At 38.7% G+C, this 25,399-nt stretch overlaps 1 protein-coding gene across 1 annotated transcript; it reads left to right on the top strand.

Moving 5' to 3' along the window:
- Positions 1-352: 352 nt before the first annotated feature.
- On the top strand, positions 353-24,016 carry CHODL (chondrolectin). The gene is made up of 6 exons (XM_055417770.2): positions 353-801; positions 11,841-12,150; positions 12,295-12,452; positions 17,422-17,508; positions 19,512-19,614; positions 22,685-24,016. The coding sequence occupies exons 1-6, from the start codon at positions 723-725 to the stop codon at positions 22,767-22,769; spliced, it is 822 nt and encodes a 273-aa protein (XP_055273745.1). The 5' UTR covers positions 353-722; the 3' UTR covers positions 22,770-24,016.
- The last annotated feature ends 1,383 nt before the right edge of the window (positions 24,017-25,399 follow it).

The following is a 25,399-nucleotide window of genomic DNA, read 5'->3' as shown; positions in this document are numbered from 1 at the left end:
CACAAAGAGAGAAAGAGAGAAAGGCCCCACAACTTGGCATCCCCGTGGACATTAATCTTTGAGAAAATCAAATGGATCCAACTTTTGCCAGAGTTTAATAGCAAAGCTGTCTCATTTTACACAAATGAGTCTGCTAGCGAATGGAAAGAGAAGAGCTCGAGGAGGTGGGGCTGCTGACTGGAATGTTTTCAAAGTGGCTCCAGTTTTTAGGGGAGGGGCCAAGGATGCTCCGCAGGGCAAGAGAGACGAAGTAGTTAAAAATTATTACTGGCTAGGGGCTGGAACCTCGGGGACGTGGGTATATAAGACGGCGCCTTCAGCGCAGAGCTGCTGCTGCGTCTGTAGGAGCCACGACCTGGGCGCACGGGCTCAGCCCCTCGCTGGCCAGAGGCGGAGGAGAGGAGCCAGGGGGGCGGTGGGGTCCACACCAGGGCTCCTTCTTCCGCTCTGGGACAGACACGGGACCCCTAACTTCGGGTGCTTCTCTGGAGACGCGCTCCCGCAGGGTCGTGCGCTCCAGCCCGGCACCCTCGCGCGCGGTAGCAGCGCGCCTGGCGCCAGGTCCAGCCCGGGGCGATGCTCTCAGGGGGCCGGGCTGCCGGGCTCCGGCGGCGGGAGTAGGGCCTCCAACGGGGAGGCAGGAGGATTGCGGGGTTAGAGCCCGGGCCGCCAGGCAGGCAGAGGCCACCTTCGCCCCACGCCACACCTGCCGGCGCGCCGCGATGAGCCGCGTGGCATCGCTGCTGCTGGGCGCCGCGCTGCTCTGCGGCCACGGAGCCTTCTGCCGCCGGGTGGTCAGCGGTGAGTCCCGGGCGCTCAAGCCGGGAGCGGGGAGCGCGGGGCGCGCGGGCGAGGGCCGGCGTGTCCAGGGATGGAGGCTCTCCCAGGGCTTGGAAAGCCGTGCGGGGTAGGTAGGGGGCCGCAGGAGGCAGGCGGAAATTGATTGCATGCTGCTTTCTCCCCATTTCTCCCTAAACACCCAGAAAAGTTTACATTCTTTAGGAAGTGCCTGGTTTCGTAGCTGCGAAGCGAGCTCTGCTTCATCCTGGGCAGTACAGCGTTTTCTAGGACTTATTTCGACTTTCTTTATAAGAGAGTTGGCCGCAGGGCTGGCACCTGTGGAAGGGGTGGGGTACCGCGGAGGCCGACGGAGGCCAGAGACTGAAGAGCCGCTGCAGAGATGCCACCCGCTGTTGGCCTGGCGCGACTCCAGCCCCCGCCCGCCCGAACGGGGTTCACGCAGATGATAGATTCTGGGACCAGACCTGTTCGCTGTGGGTGGCTCACCGACCCCGGGGTGCTCAGCCTTTGTTCTCAGGAGGGCTGACAAACACCAGGCCACTGGTCGTCGTGGGAGGAGATATTTCCTTTACACACCTTGTTGCAAGTTGGGGACTTCCCAGAACACAAAATCGGCTCGAGTTGGGTTGAGGTGTGCATGATCACCAGTGCAGGTCTGTGCACACAGTAGGTGCCCAATTAGGTCGGTCGAGTCTATGCCCAGGAAACGGATCAGAATTGGCACGCTTCCCGGCCTTTGCTTTGATTTTTTTTCTTCGACGAATTTTACTGTCCTGTTGTTGAGTAATTCATACCACATTCACTCTACCTTACTTTTGGGGAAGGTCCCCCCCACCCCACCCCCCAAAAAATCGAAGATTCTCGAAAGCCTAGGATGAATGAATGGGGCCTTACAGGAAAATTGAGCATAGCTACCTTTATTGAAATTTATTGTGATGCTAATTATAGTGTTGCAACAGATATTTGTTGAAGGTATGTGGGTTGTGTTTTAAATGTGTAATTTTTTTTTTTGAATGTAGAAAGCACAGATTCCTTTTCACATTCTGTGTGTCTGTATAACAGGTGTCACTAGAGGTAGATGACAGATGACAGCGACTTGATGAGTAGTGAAGCCAGACCTTTAGAAACTGGCCTATTAAGCTTAATTGTTACTGATATTCCCTTCAGCAATGTGATGTTCTGCATCTCCTGAATACAATCCTTCAATGTCTGGGTATCAATCACTCTCCACTAACTTTTTGGCCCTCTGGAGATATTGGAATTAAATACATTGTGTGAAAGGTCAGTTGGAAATACATGTTGCTTACATTTTTTTTTCAGGCTGTTATAATTTAAATATAAAATGAAAACATTGCAGAATCAAATAAGGTTACAAAAGCCCTAGCTTTGGATTCCTCCTGCTGATGTTAGCTTCAAAGAAAAGTCTAGCATACAAACTCATCTGAGTGTGTGAATTAAGCATCTGACTGCCTTTGTCTCTGTCAGAATTATTCGTGAAAATGAATGAACAGCAGAGATCTGGCTCTGAGCTTAAGGTGTTTCTTGCTGCTACTGCTGCTAAGTCACTTCAGTTGTGTCCGACTCTGTGTGACCCCATAGATGGAAGCCCACCAGGCTCCCCCGTCCCTGGGATTCTCCAGGCAAGAACACCGGAGTGGGTTGCCATTTCCTTCTCCGAAGGTGTTTCTTAAACACATGGAAATACTTCACTGACTTAAACAGTCTCCATTAGGTATATTCTTGTTTCAGCTCTTAAAATTTGCAAAGGGAGAAGAAGAATAATGCATAAAGCAGACTTTGAGAAAAACCATTGATGAAAAGTTTATGTTGTATTCTACTATTGCACAAATGCTTACAAACATTTTGCTGTGTTTTTCTTGTAAGTATTTATAGACATCTTGTAGGTGACATCTGGAAAATTTCTAATTAAGTGAACATGATTTATTCAATTTAACATAAATGATGATGTTTACTTGATAGTAAAATAATTACCAAGTTATGTCCTTCTTATGAATAATTTGTTTTTTGCCATACAAACTCACATTGAAATCTAACCATTATAAATTGATTTGTAATTTTATCCTCTGAAGACTAATTTTTAAAAATGTATATATCAGCCATAATGGCATGAGAACAAAGCAGTCTAAAGCCTGATATTTCTGAAATATTAGGTCTAATGTCTCCCTGGATGCTGTTAAGCTTTGAAAGGTGTGTCAACTTTTTCATGCCACTAGGGACCATTTACCAAAATTCTACTTAACTGTCTGTCAACTGAAACAAGCTTTTTAGGGCCATTATTAGGAACATACTTACAATATATGGAATGCATTTTTTAGTTATTGAAGATCTTTACAGCCATTATAATTTCCATATAACCTACCAAAAATAACCATTTATCCTAGGGAAAAAAGATAAGAACTCATAACTTTATTCAATAAGATATTTTCCAATACTGTTACATACACCACCTTTTAAAAGTTGAGAGCATTATTTATAAATGAAGTGAAAGCATTTTAAGGAGAATAAGCTTATGAAACATTATCTTAACCTGCCTCATAAGATTTCATAGCATCTAGCAATAATAGAAAAGTATGTTTATAAATTCCTGGCTATGCTTATTTCGATGCATAAATATGCAATAAAAATATATGACAATGAGGATAGTGATCACAGAATATCTAGTGAATTTTTTACTCTAATTTGGGAATTATTTTAAGATCTTAGACCAATACTGATTTGTTGCTGTACACAGATGTGTAGCAATGGTCCCAACCTTTTTGGTACCAGAGACTGATTTCGTGGAAGACAGTTTTTCCATGGAAAAAGGGGTAGGAGGATGGTTTTGGGATTATTCAAGCCCATTACATTTATTGTGCACTTTATTTCTATTATCATTACATCAGCTGCACCTCAGACCATCAGGCAGTTTGGGGATCCCTCGTATAGAGGATATCTCTGGGGGTGCAATCATTTAAGTTTATGAAGTGACTGGTGGGTAATGACATCTTCTTTAGGACGAAGGTAAGAAGATTTTACTTTGGGGGTATATGAATACATATGAAAAAGAATTCAAAATTCAGGTCTCTAAGATGGGAGAATATATCTGAAGAGCACATGGTTATTCTTAAGCATTTAAAGTGTTCTGAAGTAAGGTGTATGTGTGTTTACTTTCTCTTTTTAAGTGCACCCAGCAGTGATCCATCAGCCTGTTTATACTGCAAAGTGCATTAGGTGTGTTTCAAGGTACCTCCACATTTCTGCAGAACACTTTAATATGTATTCACTTGAAATTATTGAAATTGGCAAACATTTTATTTAGAAGACTGAACGATTTAGAGACTTCCATTTTGATCATCTAAATGCCACAGAATATTGCAAAATCATAGGTGGTGACCAGTAACCCATAGCTTAATAGCAAGGGACATACAAGATTTTTTTTTTTTAATTGCAAAAAAACTGCTGAGAGTATTCCAGCTTGTGGTACTATTCCATGACATCATCAAAAGCATAAAGTGATGACAGTGCAGTTTTCAAAGATGCAATTACTTTAAGTATCTCTTGGGCAAGAGAGGAATGAATTAATCTTATTAGCAGTCACTTAATAAACTACACATTCATCATAGTCATTAATCCTTACCTGCCGTTTTTCATTATTTTATGGTTTTATTTTCATAATTCTTTTACTGGAAGATGGTAATATCTGTTACATTAACATTGAAAAGGGACAGTATTATATAAAGATGTTCAAAGTGGAAATTCAGCTGATGGTCTCATTAGCCTTCTCCAACTCTCTGTCTTCTGTGTTAGATGCTTAGCACACAGGTCAGTGATGGACACAACTAGCAGGCGAGATTGTTTCTTTCATGTTTTAACATATCACCGATGATAGAACATAGCCTGACAATTTGACTAAAGTTATATTCCTTGTTGTTGGGGAGATGTTCAGGTTGGACCTTGTCTATTTTGTTTGGAAAATAGAAGGTCTAGACTTAAAAATCATTGAGGAGATATGGAGTCTGAAAATCTGAGATAGATGTTGCAATAGGAAACTTATGTCTGAATGTCAACTAAAAGAAATTCTGCATTCTGCTTAGAGGGAAACTCTCTATGTACAACCCCAAGCATGTGTTAGCCATCCGGTAATCAATCATGAGCCTATGCTAAACATGATAGCATAGGTTATACTAATTATGCATATATGAATCAGTCCCTTTATTCATGAATTTTTTCACCTTAGAAAAATATACCTTAGACCTCCATGGAGGCAGCCTAGAAATTTGGGGACATGTGTGAACTGTGGAGTCAGACTGCCTGGTTCCAAACCCTTAACCATTTATGGGCTGTGTGAATTTGGCAAATGATTTAATTTTTCTGTTTCTCCCTTGCTTCATTGTTAAGATGGGGTGAGAACATCCACACCACAGGGTTGCTGTGGGGTTGTTGTTGATGTTGTTCAGTTGCTGAGTGGTTTCTGACTCTTTGTGACCCCATGGACTGCAGCACACCAGGTTCCTCTGTCCTCCACTGTCTCTCAGAGTTTGCTCAAATTCATGTCCATTGAATTGGTGATGCTGTATAACCATCTCATCTTCTGCCATCCCCTTCTCCTTTTGCCTTCAATCTTTTCCAGCATCCCAGTTGTGGTGGTAAAGGGGTTCAAACACAATAATGTACGTCGTGTCATGGACACAAGCTCCATCAAGAAACTGTGAGAGGGCACTCAGTAATTCAGGCCCCACAGCTATCACTGAGGCCACCTACGGAATAGCAGCCTATGTCACCAGCAGAGATCCTCTTTCCTAATTTACCCAAAGGAGTGAAGAATACTCTTGAGAGTCACTTGGACTGCAAGGAGATCAAATCAGTCAATCCTAAAGGAAATCAGTCCTGAATATACATTGGAAGGACTGACGCTGAAGCTGAAGCTCCAATACTTTGGCCACCTGATGTGAAGAACTGACTCACTGGAGAAGACCCTGATGCTGGGAAAGATTGAAGGCAGGAGGAGAAGGGAATGACAGAGGATGAGATGGTTGGATGGCTTCACCGACTCTATGGACATGAATCTGAGCAAGCTCCAGGAGATGGTGAAGGACAGGGAGGCCTGGCATGCTGCAATTCATGGAGTCACAAAGAGTTGGACAAGACTTAGCGATGGAAAAACAACAGTGGATTGTGCTAGCTGTGAGGGTTTGCACACTTAGCTATTGATAAACCTCAGGGTATTATCGTTATTTCTTTAAATTGCTGAGCTACTCTTACTTTTCAGGTAAGAAAACTGAGGCCAGGAAAGTTTTAAATAATGTCCCTAATATTTCCACAGTTCAAGTAAAGCTCTTATTGATTGAAGTCAGCTCTTAGTAATTCAATGTTTAAATTCTTCACTCACATGATTACTTGGTTTATATTTATTGTTTAGATCTTATTTTAAATACTGGGTTAATGAGATAAATTTCATTCCCTTCTCAGAAGACTTGTGGTGTTTCCCAGGTGAAGAGTTAGGATTTGCTGATGCCACCATTATTCAACCAATGGCCAAGATTATAGTTTTGGCTGTTTGTCAGTATAGGAAGATGGATTCCAGCACGATCTTAATAGTGCACTATGTGATTAATTACATTACAAAATCTGTTGCAAAAGTAAAGTTTATTATAGCAAAACATTTTTATAATGAAAAGGTCTTAAAAAGTTGGTGCTATATTGAACAGTAAAAGCAGAACGAATAATCAATTGCTTTCCTTTTTAGTTTCAAAGTTTGGGCATTATGATCTGAAGTCATGTCACATTGTATGTTATACTTTCAGCATATTTATCCCTTTGATTTTGAGTAGAGTAAAAAAGAACCATGAAAAGCAAATTGGTTTATGGTATTCTAGTGAAATGTCCAAAGTCCAGCTAGTCTGACTTGGAGAAGATTTATCATGTAGGTCCTCTTTTGGACAACTTGTTTTTTTCTTTGCAACTAAAGGTTGATCATAATTGAACAACTGGAATTCATATTATGTCTTCCATGTTTTTATTGAAAAATATGATAAAATTCAATACTTATTTAATGTTGATATTGTGTGATTATAGAGTGAGGTGTAATAAAAAAGTGTTATTACTTTCATAACTGAGGACTCAACTTTCAGAAATTTAATAAATATAAGTGAAACCCAACCAAATCATAGGCTTTTCAGGTAGATCTAATGGTAAAGAACCCACCAGCCAATGCAGAAGATGTAAGAGACATGGCTTTCGATCCCTGGGTGGGAAAGATCCCTCAGAGGAGATCATGGCAACCCACACCAGTATTCTTGTCCATAGAGAATGCCATGGACAGAGGAACCTGGCAGGCTGCAGTCCATAGGGTCACACAGAGTCGGATATGACTGAAGCGACTTAACATGCACACCCGCAAACCAAATCATAGATTTTCTCTTCAGGAAGAAAAATTCTTGCCATGACTTTATGAGGTGGTCCCACTTTTACATTGTTACTAAAAACATTTAAGACTCTGCCAATATTTAGATCTACAGGAATTTTTATGATTAAGAAAAAAGAATTATCTATTTGTGGAAATAGTAGAACCTTAGCTATGACAATGATAAGAATGATTATTTTAGCAGGCAATACTAAAAATTATTGCTGAAAATAATTTTTAGGTAAAAAGTCTTTCTCTTTTGTAAATAAGCCAACAATAAAGGGAGATTTCCCACCACAGCTGTTAGGTAACTTTTAGAAAATTGTCATCAAGCTAGCCTTAGTGAAATAAAAACTGCTAGGTGGTTATCTGATTATTTTATAGATGGTAGAATAGTAGATGGAAGATGAGATGTAGTAGATGGAGTTAGATGTAGGTGGAAGACTAGCTTCCTGTTGTTCAAAAAAGTCAGTGGAGGATTTATTCTGAATGTTTAAAAACAAGAGAAAAGGAAATTTTCCATGTGATCTCATAGAATGAGAAGGGATGTAGTCGTAATGGCTCCCTGAGAAGATTAACCTTCAGAGAAGTGGGAAAGTTGCTTCCAGAAGACCCGTATTAATGGAACTTTTCTGGGAATTAGGGCAACATTTGTTTCCCAGCTGTTGAAAGTTCCACTGCTCTTAAGCCAAGTGTGGTCAGCTGAAATGGTGGTGAGCGGTTCAGTAGCTGTTGCTTCTGCTGATTTTGCTGCAACTTGGACCAATTTGCTGGATAAGGTGAAAATCGATAATAGAATTGGATGTGAAGAAATTCAGTGTCAGCCTTAACTTATTTTATACATAAGTACCATAAAAATGTGCAGTATAGCTAATAATTTCCTCAAAACTGCCTTGCTAAAGTTGAACTGCTAGTGACTTCAGTTTTAAAATGTGTGGACGCGGCTGATGTTCAATTAACAGACTTTGCAGTTAACATATATCTGTAATTGGCAACTGATCATTGTCCTCATTCTCCAAGAGTCCCCCTGATATGCAGCCACCGCAGTCAACACCCCATCTTCCAGGATCCTGGACCATTCCATCATCCACTGCCAAAGAAATGGCACCTGGCACAGAGAGATCCAAGGCTGGCTATTGTCCAGGGCTCCTACAGTATTAGTTCTTAACTATTTAAAATGTAATCCCTGTCTCTAGATTTTTCCTTTATTATTATTATTTCTGTATAGACTAATGTTTATCTACAGGTTGACATTCTTAATACCTAGTAGTGGTATTAGGAATTTCCACAAGACACTTAAAGCTCTCTCATGCATTTAATTAGAAGTGCTATTTTAATTTTATAAATAAAATTTCATCATTTTTCTTGTATCCTCATCATAAATAGTAAATCTCTGCATTTATTTTTCAGTATGTCAAAGATAATGAGCAGAGACTTTTATCTTATAAAGTGAACTAGGCATATCCTCTGAGCTACTGCTGCTGACTTTGTTACATAAATAATTTTTAGCTCATTAAAATTTCTGGCTAATCTTTTTTTTAAATTTGGTTTCTTTCTGTTATCTTGCCAAACATCTCATTGGACAAGTTAATATTTCAAAAGTGCTGGGATCAAATTGAAGTCTGAGAGTTCTTGGGTGAAAAATTGAACAAATTGAAAGCTCAGAGGAATGCAGCTCAGATATATTTTGAGATTTAGAAGTATGTTAAAGATGTAGAAATGAAAATAGAGATAGAGCTTGCTTTAAAAATACAAGCCTAAAAATCACTAGGCTTAATGGCATTACTAAAGTATTGCCAGGGACAACCATTTTGAACATTGACATCATCACAAACCCTAATAATAAATTAGAAATTTAAAAAAAATTGTATTAAGATCAACAATTGGGACTTTCATGTCATCTCCCCCAGACTATTTATTTCAGACTGATTTGTCCTTTTGATGTCTCTTTAATTCCAGTTTCCTGTAGTCATTCATATGAACATGTTATTTGTCATTAACAGTGAGTTGGGGCAGTCTCTTAATTTGTTCTTATTATTCAGGGCATTACTCCTGAGTCCAGATCACAGTTAATGAGACAGAGAGGACACCTGGCTGTCTTGCTGCATTGCTGGAACTTCTGTTTTGTTAGTTGGCTATTCTCAGCTTGTATCAAGATACTGAATACCTATCACTCAAACACTGGTGTGAGGTTAATGGCCTTCCACTGACTTCTTCCCTCCTGCCTCTAAGTGTCATCAGAGGTCATTAATTGCTGATTCTGGGGGAGAATGGATGTGAAACCAACACTGGCTCAGTGTGATGTACTGTAATTAAGAGTCTAAAGCTTGAATGCTTTATTTTAAATGTTATAACACTGGCTAGGAACAATGTTATTATAGCCCTCTAATACTGACAGATTTTCTTGATCAGCTACAAAATTAAATACACAGTGAATAAAGCCTTCAATCCCAAGAAGAATAAGAATTGGAAGCAGTGAAGCTAGGTCTTGATTTCTTGGTATAAAGTAACTCGCCTGAATTTTACATAAAATACTAGCTTATTTTCCAAGGGCAAACCTCAAGCTGAAACAAGAGACTGAAAGGGAGGTGGAGACTGTGGACAGCAGGCTGGGGATAAGGAATAATGACAGAGATAGAGCCGTGGCAGTTTTTAAAGTTGATAACAAAGATTTGAGGTGAATCATGGAAGCTAATGAAAAACAAAACAAGGCAGCGTGACCATTGTGGAGACTGTGTCTATAACCATAGCAAACTTACTTGGTGATAAAAAGAGGCAGGTGCAAGCAATAGAACAGTAGGAATTTTGTAATCTTGGACACTATTCCTGTTATTTATATGGCTTTTATGATGCAGTGTGATCATTCATATTTGTAGTTCTGTCACGAAGTAATTAGGAGTGTTCATTCTGATCTATATGTAGAGGTATGTGAAATTCAATTTTGAGAGGCCGTTTAAGTCAAACTTTTGTTGCCTATGTATTTAAGTCTTCACAGATGTTGTTACTGATGTCATAGCAGTGAAGCTTGATAAAAGGTGATATTTCATTAAGAACTCATAAGAATTTTCTTAAACTTCATTTGTGGTTCAATCTAATATCTTGACATAAATTTATATTCTCTCTCTATATAGTGACTTTTAAAATCCTTCGTAGATATCAGCATAGATGGTTGAATTGAGTGTTGTAACTTATAAAAACCTTTAAAATACAAGTGAAAATTTGCATTTTAAATTTCTGTTCCAAATTCTGAGTATCCTAGAGTACTCTAGAAGGTTTACCTGTCACTTCTAATACCACACTATATTAATAAATTGTTTATTATTACCCTTACCTTTATAGTGACTTCTATTAACTTTGAATTTTAATATGTTTGCTCTCAAATATCGGAGAAGGCAATGGCAAGCCACTCCAGTACTCTTGCCTGGAAAATCCCATGGATGGAGGAGCCTGGTAGGCTGCAGTCCGTGGGGTCACTAAGGGTTGGACACGACTGAGCAACTTCACTTTCACTTTTCACTTTCACACATTGGAGAAGGAAATGGCAACCCACTCCAGTGTTCTTGCCTGGAGAATCCCAGGGATGGGGGAGCCTGGTGGCTGTCGTCTATGGGGTCACACAGAGTTGGACACGACTGAAGTGACGCAGCAGGAGTAGCAGTAGCAGCAGCAGCTCTCAAATATATACAAGAAAAACAAATATTTGCAGTTTATATTTGCCACTTTATTTAAATTTAAATTATGTAAATGTATTCAGTTCATGATGCCTTATGTAAAAATTCCTTTTTTACTTCACTTTTTATTAATTCCTTTGTGAATTATGATTGTTATTTCATGATTTTGAACCTTTAGCTTCCTTTACTGTGTATACTTGACCTTTCTTTATCTACTTTCACTTGCTTTAGCTATCAGTTTACAAAAGGTAAGCCAGAAGAATTATGACTTCTCTTTACAAAAATTTCCTTGGTGTACTGCTTCCCTGGTGGCTCAGATGGTAAAGAATCTGCCTGCAAGGGGGGAGATCTGGGTTCGATCCCCGGGTCGGGAAGATCCCTTGGTTCAGAAGGGAAAGGCAACCAACTGCAGTATTCTTGCCCGGAGAATTCCATGAACAGAGGAGTCTGGTGCGTTGCAGTCCATGGGGTTGCAAAGATTTGGACAAGACTGATCCACTTATACTTTCTTTTTCCCTGTTTTGAGAAGTTTGGGTTACTAGTTTGTTAGGGAATCAATTAGCTTTTGTAGATTGAAGTAGGGATCTAGAATATTTTCTAGACTTTATGCAGTGGTTCAGTGGGAGAAACGTTCTTGGTAGAATCTTTGTGCTTTGATTGGTTCTTTCATTTTAACGTGTAGTAAGTAGCAGTGGAAAAGACTCTGATGCTGGGAAAGGTTGGGGGCGGGAGGAGAAGGGGACGACCGAGAATGAGATGGCTGGATGGCATCACCGACTCTGTGGACATGAGTTTGAGTGAACTCTGGGAGTTGGTGATGGACAGGGAGGCCTGGCGTGCTGTGATTCATGGGGTTGTGGAGAGTCGGACACGACTGAGCGACTGAACTGAACTGAACTGAACTGAAGTAGCATTATGAAGATAGTTCAGATAATCAGAACATGGACATCTTTTCTTTTTTTCAGGCCAAAAAGTATGTTTTGCTGATTTCAAGCATCTCTGCTACAAGATGGCCTACTTCCATGAGCTGTCCAGCCGCGTGAGCTTTCAGGAAGCACGGCTGGCTTGTGAGAGTGAAGGGGGAGCCCTTCTGAGCCTGGAGAATGAAGCAGAACAGAAGTTAATAGAAAGCATGTTGCAGAACCTGACAAAGCCAGGAATAGGAATTTCTGATAGTGATTTCTGGATAGGGCTTTGGAGAAATGGCCAGGGGCAAACATCCGGTGCCTGCCCAGATCTCTACCAGTGGTCGGATGGAAGCAGTTCCCAGTACCGGTGAGTGAGGATCCCGAGGAGGTAGAGGTCTCTGGGGGGACTCAGAGGGCAAATAATGGGGGGAGATGTCCTTTACCTGTAGGGAGTATCAGAGTAGAACAGGCAAAGTCACTGAGTGGTGTCCCTGGTACTCTGTCCTTGCAGAAACTGGTACACTGATGAACCTTCCTGTGGAAGTGAGAAGTGTGTTGTGATGTATCATCAGCCAACGGCCAACCCTGGCCTTGGGGGCCCCTACCTTTACCAGTGGAATGACGACAGGTGCAACATGAAGCACAATTACATCTGCAAGTATGAACCAGGTAGGAAGCACTATAAGTCAGTAGGAGCAGATTGTGTGTGTGTATTGGCTTATATTTTTCATCTTTAACCTATGCTACCTGGGCTCTTTTTGTTTTTCTACAGTGAAGCACAACATTACTCTGCAGCTCGATGACAGAGTGTTGAAACACACTAAGCTATAAAGCAAACAACTGCCCAATGAGTTAAATAGAAGGGAGCATCTCAAAATATCCAGAGAGGTGTCTTTAAGAGACAGTAATTATTTCTAATATTCAGGCCAAATTGTGTTTTTGTAAACAGGTTTTATGAAGAATAAATATCTATTTACAAACATTTAAGCATTTAGTATAGTGAGTGTGAAGTAGGTATGTGACCAAAGCACCTACGAGTTTACACATGTGATTAGTAGTTTTTTAGAACATTTTCTGATATATTAAAGGGAACCAAGCACCATTCTTCCGGGATATTAGCTGATCATATAATGACATGATATTTGGCTTCGTACTTCTCAGTGAAAATCAGAATGTCAGAGAACCCTGGTGCAGGAAAGTTGGGCATGTGCCATGTTCTTGCTGTGGTCCTCAATCTATGGAATATGCCTCCTCAGATTCCTTCTGTTTGAAGTCTCCAACTTTCTTACCCTATACAGCACATGGAGAGATGCTCTGACCTGACCTATGGTAGGATGGTTTCCTACTGAAATGGTAAACTTGAATTACTTTGAACAGGACAGCTGAATTGAAATTTGACCAAAAAAGAGACTAATCAGAACTATGTAAACTCATCTTTTTAATGATCTAAGAAAGTCAACTTAGACACTTAGGCTTTGAGGTCTTTTTGCTGTTTTTCTCCTCTCAGTGTTTGAAAGTTACATTTGAACTATTCCAAGGGCTATCTGCTTGACCTTGAAGCATATGTTCATGGTAAGCAATTATAATCAAGTGCTGCTATTTCCTTTATTCTCTTGAAATTATACTTCTTCTTCTTTACTCATAAGACTGTAAAGCACAAGGGATTACTTGGATTAGATTTAGCCTTTTCTTATATTTATTCTGCTCTTGACTATATTAGCCTTCTTTCTTTATCCCTGGTGAGTTTATTCTTTAAACCTCTTGGTGTTTAAATCCATCATTACCCTCTTAGAAGCCTTTGCAAAATGAAATCTGTTTTGTACTTAGGTTCTTTGTCTATAGATTTTTTTCCTTAAAAAATATAAAGTTGAAATTCTCTGACATTTTAACTTTGTGACACTAAGTGCTTAAAACTGTTAAATGAAACAAAATATATTATGGCATATTCTTAACACAATATTATCTTCTCCTTTCTTTGAGCTTTTAGCTGACCGTTGTATACTATTTTATCTTGCATCACACTTACCACCTTATTCAGGACACTATTACCTCTGAATCTTGTTTTGTATTAGGTAGTCTAAGCTTATACTACCTATGGAACAGCATTTTAGACATAAAATTATTTTTTCCTTTTTCTACTATATTCTACCTAAATCTTCAAGCTTTTGAGCAAGATTATTTTATGTACTTACTGTTTTTGAAGCACTTGAACACTTCCATGGCTGGTCTTATTAACGTACTTAGAATTTCTGTACTTTATTTTCAATTTATTTACCTTATATGTAACTGATGGAGAGGGCTTTCCCAGTGGCTCAGTGGTAAAAAAAGGTATGGCAACCCCCTCCAGTATTCTTGCCTGGAGAATCCCGTGGACAGAGGAGCCTGGTGGGCTACAGTCCATGGGGTTGCTAAAGAGCTGGACATGACTGAGTGACTAACACACACACACACACACACACACACGTAATTGATCTTCTTTCCTCGAGCTTAGTGTCTTATTTATGAAGGATGTTGGCTTGATTAAATTCTTTGCTTTATAGTCAGTGCTATTTTGGTGGTGAGTAGTTAGCTTTTTAGCGGTGTGGGGATTGGAGGAGCAATCAGTAAAACTAATCTACAAATTGTAACAATATTTTGAACTTTATTCTCCAACAATACCAGAAGTACTATGTGACTTGAACTTAGTCTCCTCTTTCTGCTCCTGCATATTATCTAATAGCATGACTTGTTGTTTGGTTGCTAAGTCATGTCCGACTCTTTGTGACCCCATGGACTGCAGCATGCCAGGCTTCCTTGTCCTTCACTGATTCTTACAGTTTTCTCAAACTCATGTCCATTGAGTCGATGATGCCATCCAACAATCTCATCGTCTGTCACCCCTTTCTCCTTTTGCCTACAATCTTTTCCAGCATCAGGGTCTTTTCTAATGAGTCAGCTCTTCGTATCAGTTGGCTGAAGTATTGGAGCTTCATCTTCAGCATCAGTCCTTCCAATGAATATTCAGGACTGATTTCCTCTAGGATTAATTGATTTGATCTCCTTACAGTCCAAGGAACTCTCAAGAGTCTTCTCCAGCACCACAAGAGTATGACTACTGATATACAAAAGTGGTTAAAAAAAATTAGCCTAGTTATACAGAAACTGAATAATTCACTTCTAAATTTTCTCACTTTCTTCTCCAACATTTTTTGTTATTGTGCTGTGAATTGCATATATATTCTTTGGGTCTATCACTGTTATCCAAAGACATTATTAAGGGGATGCTTCTGAATCCAATTTTTCAGTTCAGTTCAGTGGCTCACTTGTGTCCCACTCTTTGCAACCCTGTGGACTATAGCACACCAGGTCTCCCTGTCCATCACCAACACCTGGAGCTTGCTCAAACTCAGGTCCATCGAGTTGGTGAGGTCATCCAACCATCTCATCCTCTGTCATCCCCTTCTCCTCCTGCCTTCAATCTTTCCCAGCCTCAGGGTCTTTTCCAATGAGTCAGTTCTTTGCATCTAGGGGCCAAAGTATTGGAGTTTCAGCTTGAGCATCAGTCCTTCCAATGAATATTCAGGTCTGATTTCCTTTAGAATTGACAGGTTTGATCTCCTTGAAGTCCAAGGGACTCTCAAGAGTCTTTTCCAGCACCACAGTTCAAAAGCATCAATTCATCAGTGCTCAGCTTTCTTTGTAGTCCAACTCTCACATTCCTACATGACTACTGGAAAAATCATAGCTTTGACTAGATGGACCTTTGTTGGCAAAATAATGTCTCTACTTTTTAATATGCTGTCTAGGTTGGTCATAGCTTTTCTTCCAAGGAGCAAATGTCTTTTAATTTTGTGGCTGCAGTCACCATCTGCAGTGATTTTGGAGCCCCCCTAAATAAAGTCTGTCACTGTTTCCACTGTTTTCCCATCTATTTGGCATGAAGTGATGGGACTGGATACCATGATCTTAGTTTTCTGAATATTGAATCCAATTTTTATATTTATTAAAATTACATTAAGCACTGTTATTCTTAGACAATAAAAATGGGATGTATGAGATTGTACTTCTAAAATTTTGTCACTTAATCAGCAATTACATGAAAACTTTTGAACTATTTTAAAAATAACCAGTTCTATATTGATAAATTACATAACATCTGTATTATTTGTTCAGCAAACACCAGTTGAGCACCAGAAGCAAGGAGTGCCTAAATTCTGTAGAAGAATGAGTGTAGGGTAGGACTGAAGACTAGAGGAGGCAAAGTGTCAGGGTGAGATATGTTTACAAGAATAGTAAATATTATTATAGGATGGTGTATGATTAAGTTTCTAATGAACAGAGACTATGTGACCAAATTAGAATAGTAAACATTACATTGAAGTGATTTAATATTCTGAAACTAATGTAAGATGCTGCATGTGTTTTTTTTTCCATTGAGAAAAATAAACAGAGTTATATTTTTGGAACAAATGAAAACAAATGTACAGGTTATTTCTTAGTAATTCTATTTAATTTCTCTATTAATTCAACCACTGCTTGTGCTTAGTTGCTCAGTCATGTCCGACTCTTTGTGACTCCATGGACTGCAGCCTGCCAGGCTCCTCTGTTCGTGGGGATTCTCCAGGCAAGAATACTGGAGTGGGTTCCAATCCCCTCCTCCAGCTTATCCAGGGATTGAACTCAGGTCTCCCGCATTGCAGGTGGATTCTTTACAATAGTGCCCTAGAAAAAGATATTAGACAAGAGAGTAGTACCAGATCACTATATATATATATATAAAGATTCATTATTTTCAAGTGTGTGGCAACTGAAAAAATCTTCCCTCAGAAAAAACAGGGAGAGAAACAATTTGCAAGCCTTAATTTATGATAGTTTTTTAAAGATGTAGATACGGTTGAGAAGGAAATCTAAGGATAGCATTGTTTGTAGGGGACAGAAATGTGCTTTAGAACATTTTTATTTGAATCATCAATTCCGGATACTGTCCATATGCAGTTATCCGCTGTTTTTTTGTTGTGAGGAGAAATCTAAATTATACACCATAATAGTAGAAGACTTCCCTGGTGGCTCAGTGGTAAAGAATCTGCCTGCCAGCCCCAGGGTCGGGAAGATCCCCTGGAGAAGGAAATCGCAACCGACTCCAGTATTCTTGCTGGGGAAATCCCATTGACAGAGGGGCCTGGCAGGCTTATAGTCAGTCCATGAGGTTGCAAAAGAGTCAGCTGTGACTCAACGACTAAACAACAGTAGCATAGAAACCACCTTTGTTGGTCTCTATTCACAGCTACTGCCTCACTTTCTTAGGCTTTCCGATTCTTGCCTATCTTTGCCTATTCTGTACCTCCTTTGTCATTATTACCTGTAATAGATTATCATCAGCACAGATTCTCTGGATTGTTAAATGCAGTCTGGGGTTACACGAATTCACCCAGTGGATCCAAGTTGCAAAGAGTTACCAGGCAGATCTTTTATTCAGAGACAATTAAATGCTGCCTTTATTGTTAAATCATTTCGTATAAATTTAAATTCAAAATAGAATTAGCTGGAAGTTGTTCAGAAATCAATGTTAATTTTGTTTTGTATTAAGCTTTTATTTTCATCTATATTTGCATTTGTCTTGTTTATCATTATACATGATAACTGTACTTATTATTTACAGAGATTAATCCAACAGCTCCTGTAGAAAAGACGTATTTTACCAACCAACCTGGAGACACTCATCAAAATGTAGTTGTTACTGAGGCAGGTAATTAGTTCATATGTCTTTAACTCACCTATAAGGAGAAGAAAATGTACTTAATTTTTTTTTTGTTTTGATTAGAGGATAATTGCTGACAATATTGTGTCGGTTTCTGCTGTACAACAATGGGAATCCGCTACGAGTGTGTATATATTCCCTCCCTCTTGAGCTCCCTCTTGAGATCATCGCAGAGCACTGAGCTGAGCTCCCATGCTACACAACAGCTTCTCACCAGCTATGTATTTTACATGTGGTAGTGAATATATGTCAATGCTACTCTCCCAATTCACTTTTGCTTCATGTTGGCCCCAATTTTCCTGTTGCTTAGTGAAAAAGTGCACTAAATGTAAGCGTATGGAAATTTATCTTAGAATTGCATTGGAACAAATGATGCTAAGCTAGTTTTCGTGGGCGGCACAGTGTGAATTGTGAGATCTTAGTTCCCCAACTAGGGATTGAACCCACACCCCCTTTAGTGGAAGCAGAGTCCTAACCATTGGAACTCCAGGGAAGTCCCCTAGGCTAGTTTTTGAATAGAAATTTTGTTTTCTGTATCTACTACTAAACTAAGTATCCCATGTTAAAATGTGGATTCATAAGGATCTTCCCCAATTTGTAGGTGTTATGATATAAATTGGCACGTTCAGTAGTCTGTAAGCAGTAGGGAACAGGTAAATGTCTAGGGATTGACTGGGGTAAGCTGGGATTTAAAAAGTCCAATGTGTAGGCTTTGAGTTTTCTGTGGTATGGAAAACTGCCACCCTGGCCAATTTCAAGCTACCAAGTGACGTGACTGAATAGCAGATTGGGGAGTAGACACACACAATGAGCTTTCAACTAGGTGCCCACGGCACACCACGGTCTGCAAGACACAGCACAATCCCAGTGCAGTCAAAAACTGCTCCTAGAATCGGTTAGGGGCCTGTTTTAGCATGGTGCAGTTGGTAAAGAATCCACCTGTCAGGGCAGGAGACACAGGAGATGTGGGTTCAATCCCTGGGTTGGCAGAGGAAATGGCAACCCACTCCAGTATTCTTGCCTGGAAAATTCCATGCAGAGAGGAGCCTGGTGGACTAAAATTCACGGGGTTGCAAAGAGTCAGCCATGACTGAGTGACGGAGCACACACGCATTTAGACTAAGATAATGGCTTTCAATTTGCTGTCTCAATACATAGCTTTCTAATTTGCTTTTCTTGTATGGATGTGATATTAAACCTTAGTGCTTTTCACTTTCAGTCGTCTGATTTTAAAACCATTCAGACCATGTTAATCTAATCAAACAGATCAGTAAATAATTATATTAGGAATATTTTCCCTCTTATGACATTGAAAAATTGTTTAATAAAGTCATTGCAAACTATATGGGGGTTCTGTGTGGCAGTTTTTTATTTTTCCAAGAATATCTAACATTATCTAGTGTGATGGAACAGGATTAAAAATGATTCATCTTAGAATTTAATTAAGATCAAATATTTATGCCTCTGGAGTCTTATGTCTCTAGGTTATGACTCTATCATCAGTTAATATTTACTTATTTCGGCTTAATCCCAGAGAGTTATGCATGTCATCATGGCACTGAGCTTATTAGTTAGGATAATTACATATCCAATAAATCAACAATTACTTTAATCATGATTATTCTTTAATAATCACTGCTTGTTTTCAAAGTAATAACTGAGAAGGATTAATGAAGTGAGACAGCTAAGATTATTAATATGTTATGAAAGCCAGTCCCTATCTGAATTGCAAATTTAATAATAGTTTTGGAAATATGGACATTTAACTGGAGCATGGCAACCATGAAGCATGATTTTGTTTTTAACTTCTAACCAAATATAAATATATTACTTCATTAGATTATTCAGTATTTTGCGAAGACCTTACTTGGGATCTGCTTATTGATAATAATTATATTTTGCCTTAATTTTTTGGAAAGCTTTTATAGAACCACAATGTCAGAATCCTGCCTCAACTATCTGTTTACATTAAGACTGTTTTACTTTTGTAGGAATAATTCCCAATCTAATCTATGTTGTTATACCGACAATCCCTTTGCTCTTACTGATCCTGGTTGCTTTTGGAACCTGCTGTTTCCAGATGCTGCATAAAAGGTAAATAATTCATACATGGAGAGATAACTTGAAAAACTTTAAACACATTTTCAGAATTCTTTAAAAAATTATGTTTTTAAGTTGCCTTAAGAAAATTGTGATTCTCATTCTTTCAGTACAAATGCAGTATATATAATCTAATAACATATACCTTGATTATAGGATTATGAATTATCTCATTTCATCCTCATAGGCCATATAAAGTAGGTATCCTTCTGTTTTCTCATTTTCATTTGGGAAGATAGTTGCTTAAATGGGTCATACAGTTTGCCTTGGGTCTCATGGCTAATGTGTGTGATGGATCTGAAATGTGAATGTTTATGTCTACAACATATGCAACTATACTGTACTGTCTCTTTATATTAAGTACAGGCAGTAATGCTAAACCTTTTCACCTTGACCTCAAGTTGTATGCCAGACTTGATTTTGTATGTGAACTTTGTAGTACCTTCTGCAAATCAGCCTTCTGTTTTATTTCCAAAGGATATTTTAAGTATAGGAACAATGGCAAATGAGTCACTTTTTAGTAGGCATCTTGAAACAAAGTGATATTTCTTTAACATCAAGATTCTTGAGAGTATTCTTTTATATCTGTTTACTCATACCCTTGAATTACAGGTGAAATTTTTTCATAGGTGTCAGTTTGACAGTTAAACTAAAACATTAATATGTGAAATATAAGTATGTATCAAAGAAAAGAAGATGTGGATTTAAATTAGTGCATGCTTGTTAGAATAAACTAGACATTTTTGTCAGTGTTTTAAATAAAAAATGATAGAATGTTTCAAGTAATTTTTTCTTTTAACTTCATTTTCTTTTTCATGAACCTTAAAAAATTTATTGAGTTAAAAAGCTCCAGAAAAAAAAAATTAAATAGATATAAACTCTAAATGGTACACAAAAAATTTTTTTTAAAGAATCCAAGCTGTGATATATTGACTGTTTAAAGAAGCCATTTTTTAGTAATTAAATAAAGCCTGGCAAATTAATACTATATTTTGTGTACTCAGTTTATATATATATATATATGTTTTCAATATTTTATACAGAATAAAAACAAAGATTTTTACCCTTAATTCTAAGACTATAGACGAAAAGATAATTTATCACTATGAAAAACAATGAAGCAGAGGGAGGATTTGATATAAATCCCCCCCATAACCCAGCCAAATCGTAATGAAGAGCTGTAAATAGCTAATCACTGTGAACAAGGATTTGAGAAAAATTAAGTAGATCTTCTCATTTCTAAAAGTAAAATTACCAAAGTGTCAGTAACTGAGTTTTCTCTGAAGTTTGCTTTCCTTCTTCCAAAATAGTATATTATTGTGGAGACTCTGCTCATTCTCAAGTCTTCCAGGTTTTTATACTTTGAAGACCTTGGAGTTTTCACATGTTGGAAATTGTCAAGGGTGAGAAAATATACTCACTCAAACATATTTTTCAGAGTGAGAAAATATACTCATTCAAACATAAGCCATCTCCAGACATCAGAATTAGCTATTAGTGCTTAATTCATTCTCTCTTAGATCCTCCCATCTTCCTTTCTTCCAGGAAAGCAAGGAAAAACTTCATCAAAGACTCCAATCCACTGTCATCTGAATGCCTTGCAGAAAGTTTAAATTCCAGTTGGGTGCACATGATGGCTTCTGTCATTCCATGTCATGTTCAAAATAAGAAGTCTTGTTTCCTTAACCCATGATAACTCTTAAATCAAATAAATACTAATGCTACCCCAAAGCCACATTAATAACTTAACCACCCTTTTGTTTTAACCATTAAGGAGAATTTCATGTTTTTTATCAACTTTGCTTGGCTTATTTTCCATTCATGTAAGATAACTTCCTAGGTAGAGATGTGTTGATCTTACTTATTTGGATGCACATCTCCAAAATGTATCATTTAAATACAGTCATGTGTTAGCAATAAATTTACAGTTAAATTGAAGTCAATTAAGTAATATTATGAAATTCTATGGCTCAGGCTTGTTTAGGAAGACTTTCTTTCTTTGAAGGAATTCAGCGACACAGTATCTTGTTGACAGAGTTTGAATGGAATGGGGTAGGAGGAATGCCTGGGGTGTGGGGTGGAGGCAGATGCTTTTAAAGGAAGCATCTGTAGGAGCAAGGAAGTACAGAAGGAAATGAACAGGAACCACCAGGGGTTAGTGATCTCGGCGAGGGCTCCTTCCCAGGAAACTGGATCAAAAAGAGCCTCGATCTTGACAAGTATCTTGAAGAGGCTGACTTCTCTTCAACTCAGGAAGGGAGAAACAGTCACTGTTGCAGGAGTCTTAGAAGTGGCCATTTGATGGAAAAACTTAGAAGACATCCCCTGGAGAAAGGAATGGCTACCCACTCCAGTATTCTTGCCTGGAGAATTCCATGGACAGAGAAGCCTGGTGGGCTGCATTCCATGGGGTTGCCAAGAGTCGGACATGACTGAATGACTAACACTTTCACTTTTCACTTTGGAATACATCACACCTTGAGGGACAGGGTGGAGTGCAGGTCAGCCTGAGAGCTAGAGGAACTCTCTCAGGCCTGAATCTGCCTTGAACTGCCTTTGTTTCAGAAACTATAGCAAAATTAAGCTTTGGGGAATTAAATGACTATAGGACAGTAAAAAAGTGATGGGTAGAGGGGATAGGACAGTTTTTAAACATAGGACAAAAGTACTATTTTGATGATTTGACATTAAAGTACATCATATGTTAATGGAAGATTATTCAAAAAGCAAAATTATAAAAATAATTGACCAAAGAAAATGAAGATTTATTGGTGATTACAATAAACATTTTGAAACTGGGTTAAACATATTTGTGTATGTGTCTGAATTTTAAAATATGAAGGGTCAGAGAGAGGTTTTTTTTTTTTTTTCATTATCTTATATGAACTGCTTACCCTCTTCACATACTGGAATAATCCAGAATATCTGTAGGAATGAAAAATCTGCTGATGAGAGAAGAAAGATACTTTTATAATAAGTCTCACAAAGCTCCATTTGGACCAAGACATGCCTAGTTTGATGAGAAGTCTCAAACATTGAATTTACTTCTTCTTCTGTTTTTCAGTAAAGGAAGAACAAAAACTAGCCCAAACCAGTCCACACTGTGGATTTCAAAAAGCACCAGGAAAGAAAGTGGCATGGAAGTATAATAATCCATTGACTTGGCTCCAGAAAAGAAAATAAGGGTTTTATAATTCTGGATCTGTGTAAGGAATGGCATCAGAACATTAGCTTGGAATGGCTTGAAATCTCAAAGGATGTGCAAGATGAACTGTAAGCTCCCCCTTGAGGAAAATACTAAAATAACTTTTATAAGTTCATTATCTCATTTATGAAATAATGCTGTGCTAATCATGGAGTGAGACATGCTTATTTTGCTAAAAGATGCACCCAAACTTCAAGTCAATGGGATGGATAAGATGCAGATAAAATTGCTGTGAACACATCAGAGCAATGTGTGCATTGGAAGCAGTTATCTTTGTCTCTTTCACCTTTCATAAATTGTAATCTAGTTAATGTAATGTAAATTGCATTGAAATTTACAGTGTGCAAAATATTTTTCCTTTACACGAGTGTTTGATAGAATGGACTGTTCTAGTATTTATTTTTATGATGTCTCATTTTTCAATACATGCTGTTTTGATTAAAGAAATGTATCACTGTTGTCAGCTGAATTCACATACACATAAAGCTATTACCATAGAAAAAGTTTCATTTTCTAGAAATGGCTCATCTTCTTTTAGTTTCTCTGCTTTGGGTCAGAGAAAGTTTAGGAAATGTCTTCAGAAATAAGAAGTTATTTCATTAACCATGGTATCTACTCAAATATTTTACTTAGAGGCAAGAATTGTCTAATTTCAATTGTGCAAGACATGTGCCTTACAATTATTGTGAATTTAAAGTTCAACAGATTTTGTAATAACTTTGTTAAATAGCTGTATAAACAATATTATACTCAATCTAGAACAAAAAAGATGGCATACACAATCAAGATAATGTCTTCACCTGTTGCCTATATAACCACAAGTAGCTCTCCGAGGGTTCTGAAATCAGTCCCTCTCTTGCCAGCAAAGCAAAGATGGTTCTGGTGTTGACTCTGGAGGCAAACTCCTACAGAGTTTGATTAAGGTCTTTCCTGGCTCTGTTTAGCCTCTATCAGCATATAAGGGGGTTTAAGAGTTGGAACTAGTTGAGTGATCACCATGAGTGTGGAGTTAAGCACAGCACGTTGACATTACCACGAGGAAAGAAACTGAAATAGCATAAAAATGTGTTTGTAGGCATCAGTGATCACGTGTTCCCTGTCCAGGGTTTGGCTGGGAGAATAAATTGGGGCGGCTCTGTACTATCTTCTAGTTTCTTCAATGCTTGTGGCTCCTTCCTCTCAAGAGAGAGATGTAACTATCTGGTCTTCAAATGTCTCTGTGCTCCTTTAAACCAAATAAAAAGTTCTTGTTTCTGAAGAATGATCATTGGTGCTGTCTAAATCTCTTACATGAACAAAGTACGGATGTGTTTGCAATAACGCATGGAAGCAAATGACTGTTTAAGTGTGGTAAGAATGGAAGTTACAGTTGCAGGGTGTTCTAAACCTCATCTTTTCAATTAGACAATGAAAGTGCTTTCATTGTGGGAATTCACAACTCCAGTTGTTTGGTAAAGTTAAGAGACAAAATAGAAATTAGTGGGCAGTGGTCTGTTTTCAGCTGCTTAGAGACTGAGGAAATGGGCAGCTGCCTTCTAAGCTTACAGCTGCCCACATTTAACACTCCTCTTTCCTTTCTTGGAGACCCATCTTTCTGGGCAGAATAGGAGACCAGCTGCTGAGACCCACCTCCTTCCTCCAAGCTCCCACCATACATTACTTCCTTCAGTCCAGACTGGATGGAATGGGCTTTCCTCAAGTCCGTGCCACCCACAGCTACAACAGCTGCAGGGAGGGAGAGGCAAAGCAATGGGGAAGGGACTTGGTTTTGCTTTTTATCTTGTTCCAGACCTGTATTACTCTTCTGGTATCAATTACTAAACCCATAAGTTCCTAGGGATGGGATAAGGAACTTCTCTCTTCATAGAAGATGGTAAAGAGTGACTGTCCTAAGGCTTTCTAAAGCTGACCTTTGAAAAATGAAAAGGAGTCTGTGGTATATCTGTTGTAATTTTCAGAACATACTTTTAATAAGTTTTGAAATGCAGGTGAAACATTTGTGGAACAATATTTGGGGAATAAAATAAAATAACACACTCTACCCTTGATGCTCCATCCTTCCTAATCACTTCATCCTTTCTATTTGAACAGGTCGTTGGAAAGGTCTTTAAAAGAACAGTGTGTTCAAGGACTCCCAATTTTTGTTCTAATAATAAATTCCGTGAATTTGTAGTCCTCAATCATCTGGCCATACCTTCTTGTTATGACATTGTTTTCCCTTTCTCTGACCATTGCCCAGAGAGAACACCTTTTACTAGGACAGTTCATGATTGTCTACTGTCCCTTCTCTCTGAACTTTCAGGGTCACTCCCACCTACATGGGAGTGACCTATGTATGCTGATGCCCTTTTAGTCCATCCTCAACAACTATTCACTCAGGTCTAACCCAAGTCTCCTTTCTTCCATAAAACTGGTATGAACTGATGGATCTCTTCTTTCAACTGCTTGAACTTTTCTATTACTTTGGACCATACAGACCCATGTAAGAGAGAGTGTGTGTGTGTGTGTTTGTATTAATTTGTACAAATTTTTTCTTTCTGAATAAATCAGTAGATTTTGTGGGGTGAGCTAAAT

This window comes from Moschus berezovskii, chromosome 1 (genome assembly GCF_049115385.1).
Source record: "Moschus berezovskii isolate FMDL1 chromosome 1, NW_MosBer_1.0, whole genome shotgun sequence".
Taxonomy (NCBI): Eukaryota; Metazoa; Chordata; class Mammalia; order Artiodactyla; family Moschidae; genus Moschus; species Moschus berezovskii.
This window is presented reverse-complemented; position numbering and strand designations above follow the sequence as displayed.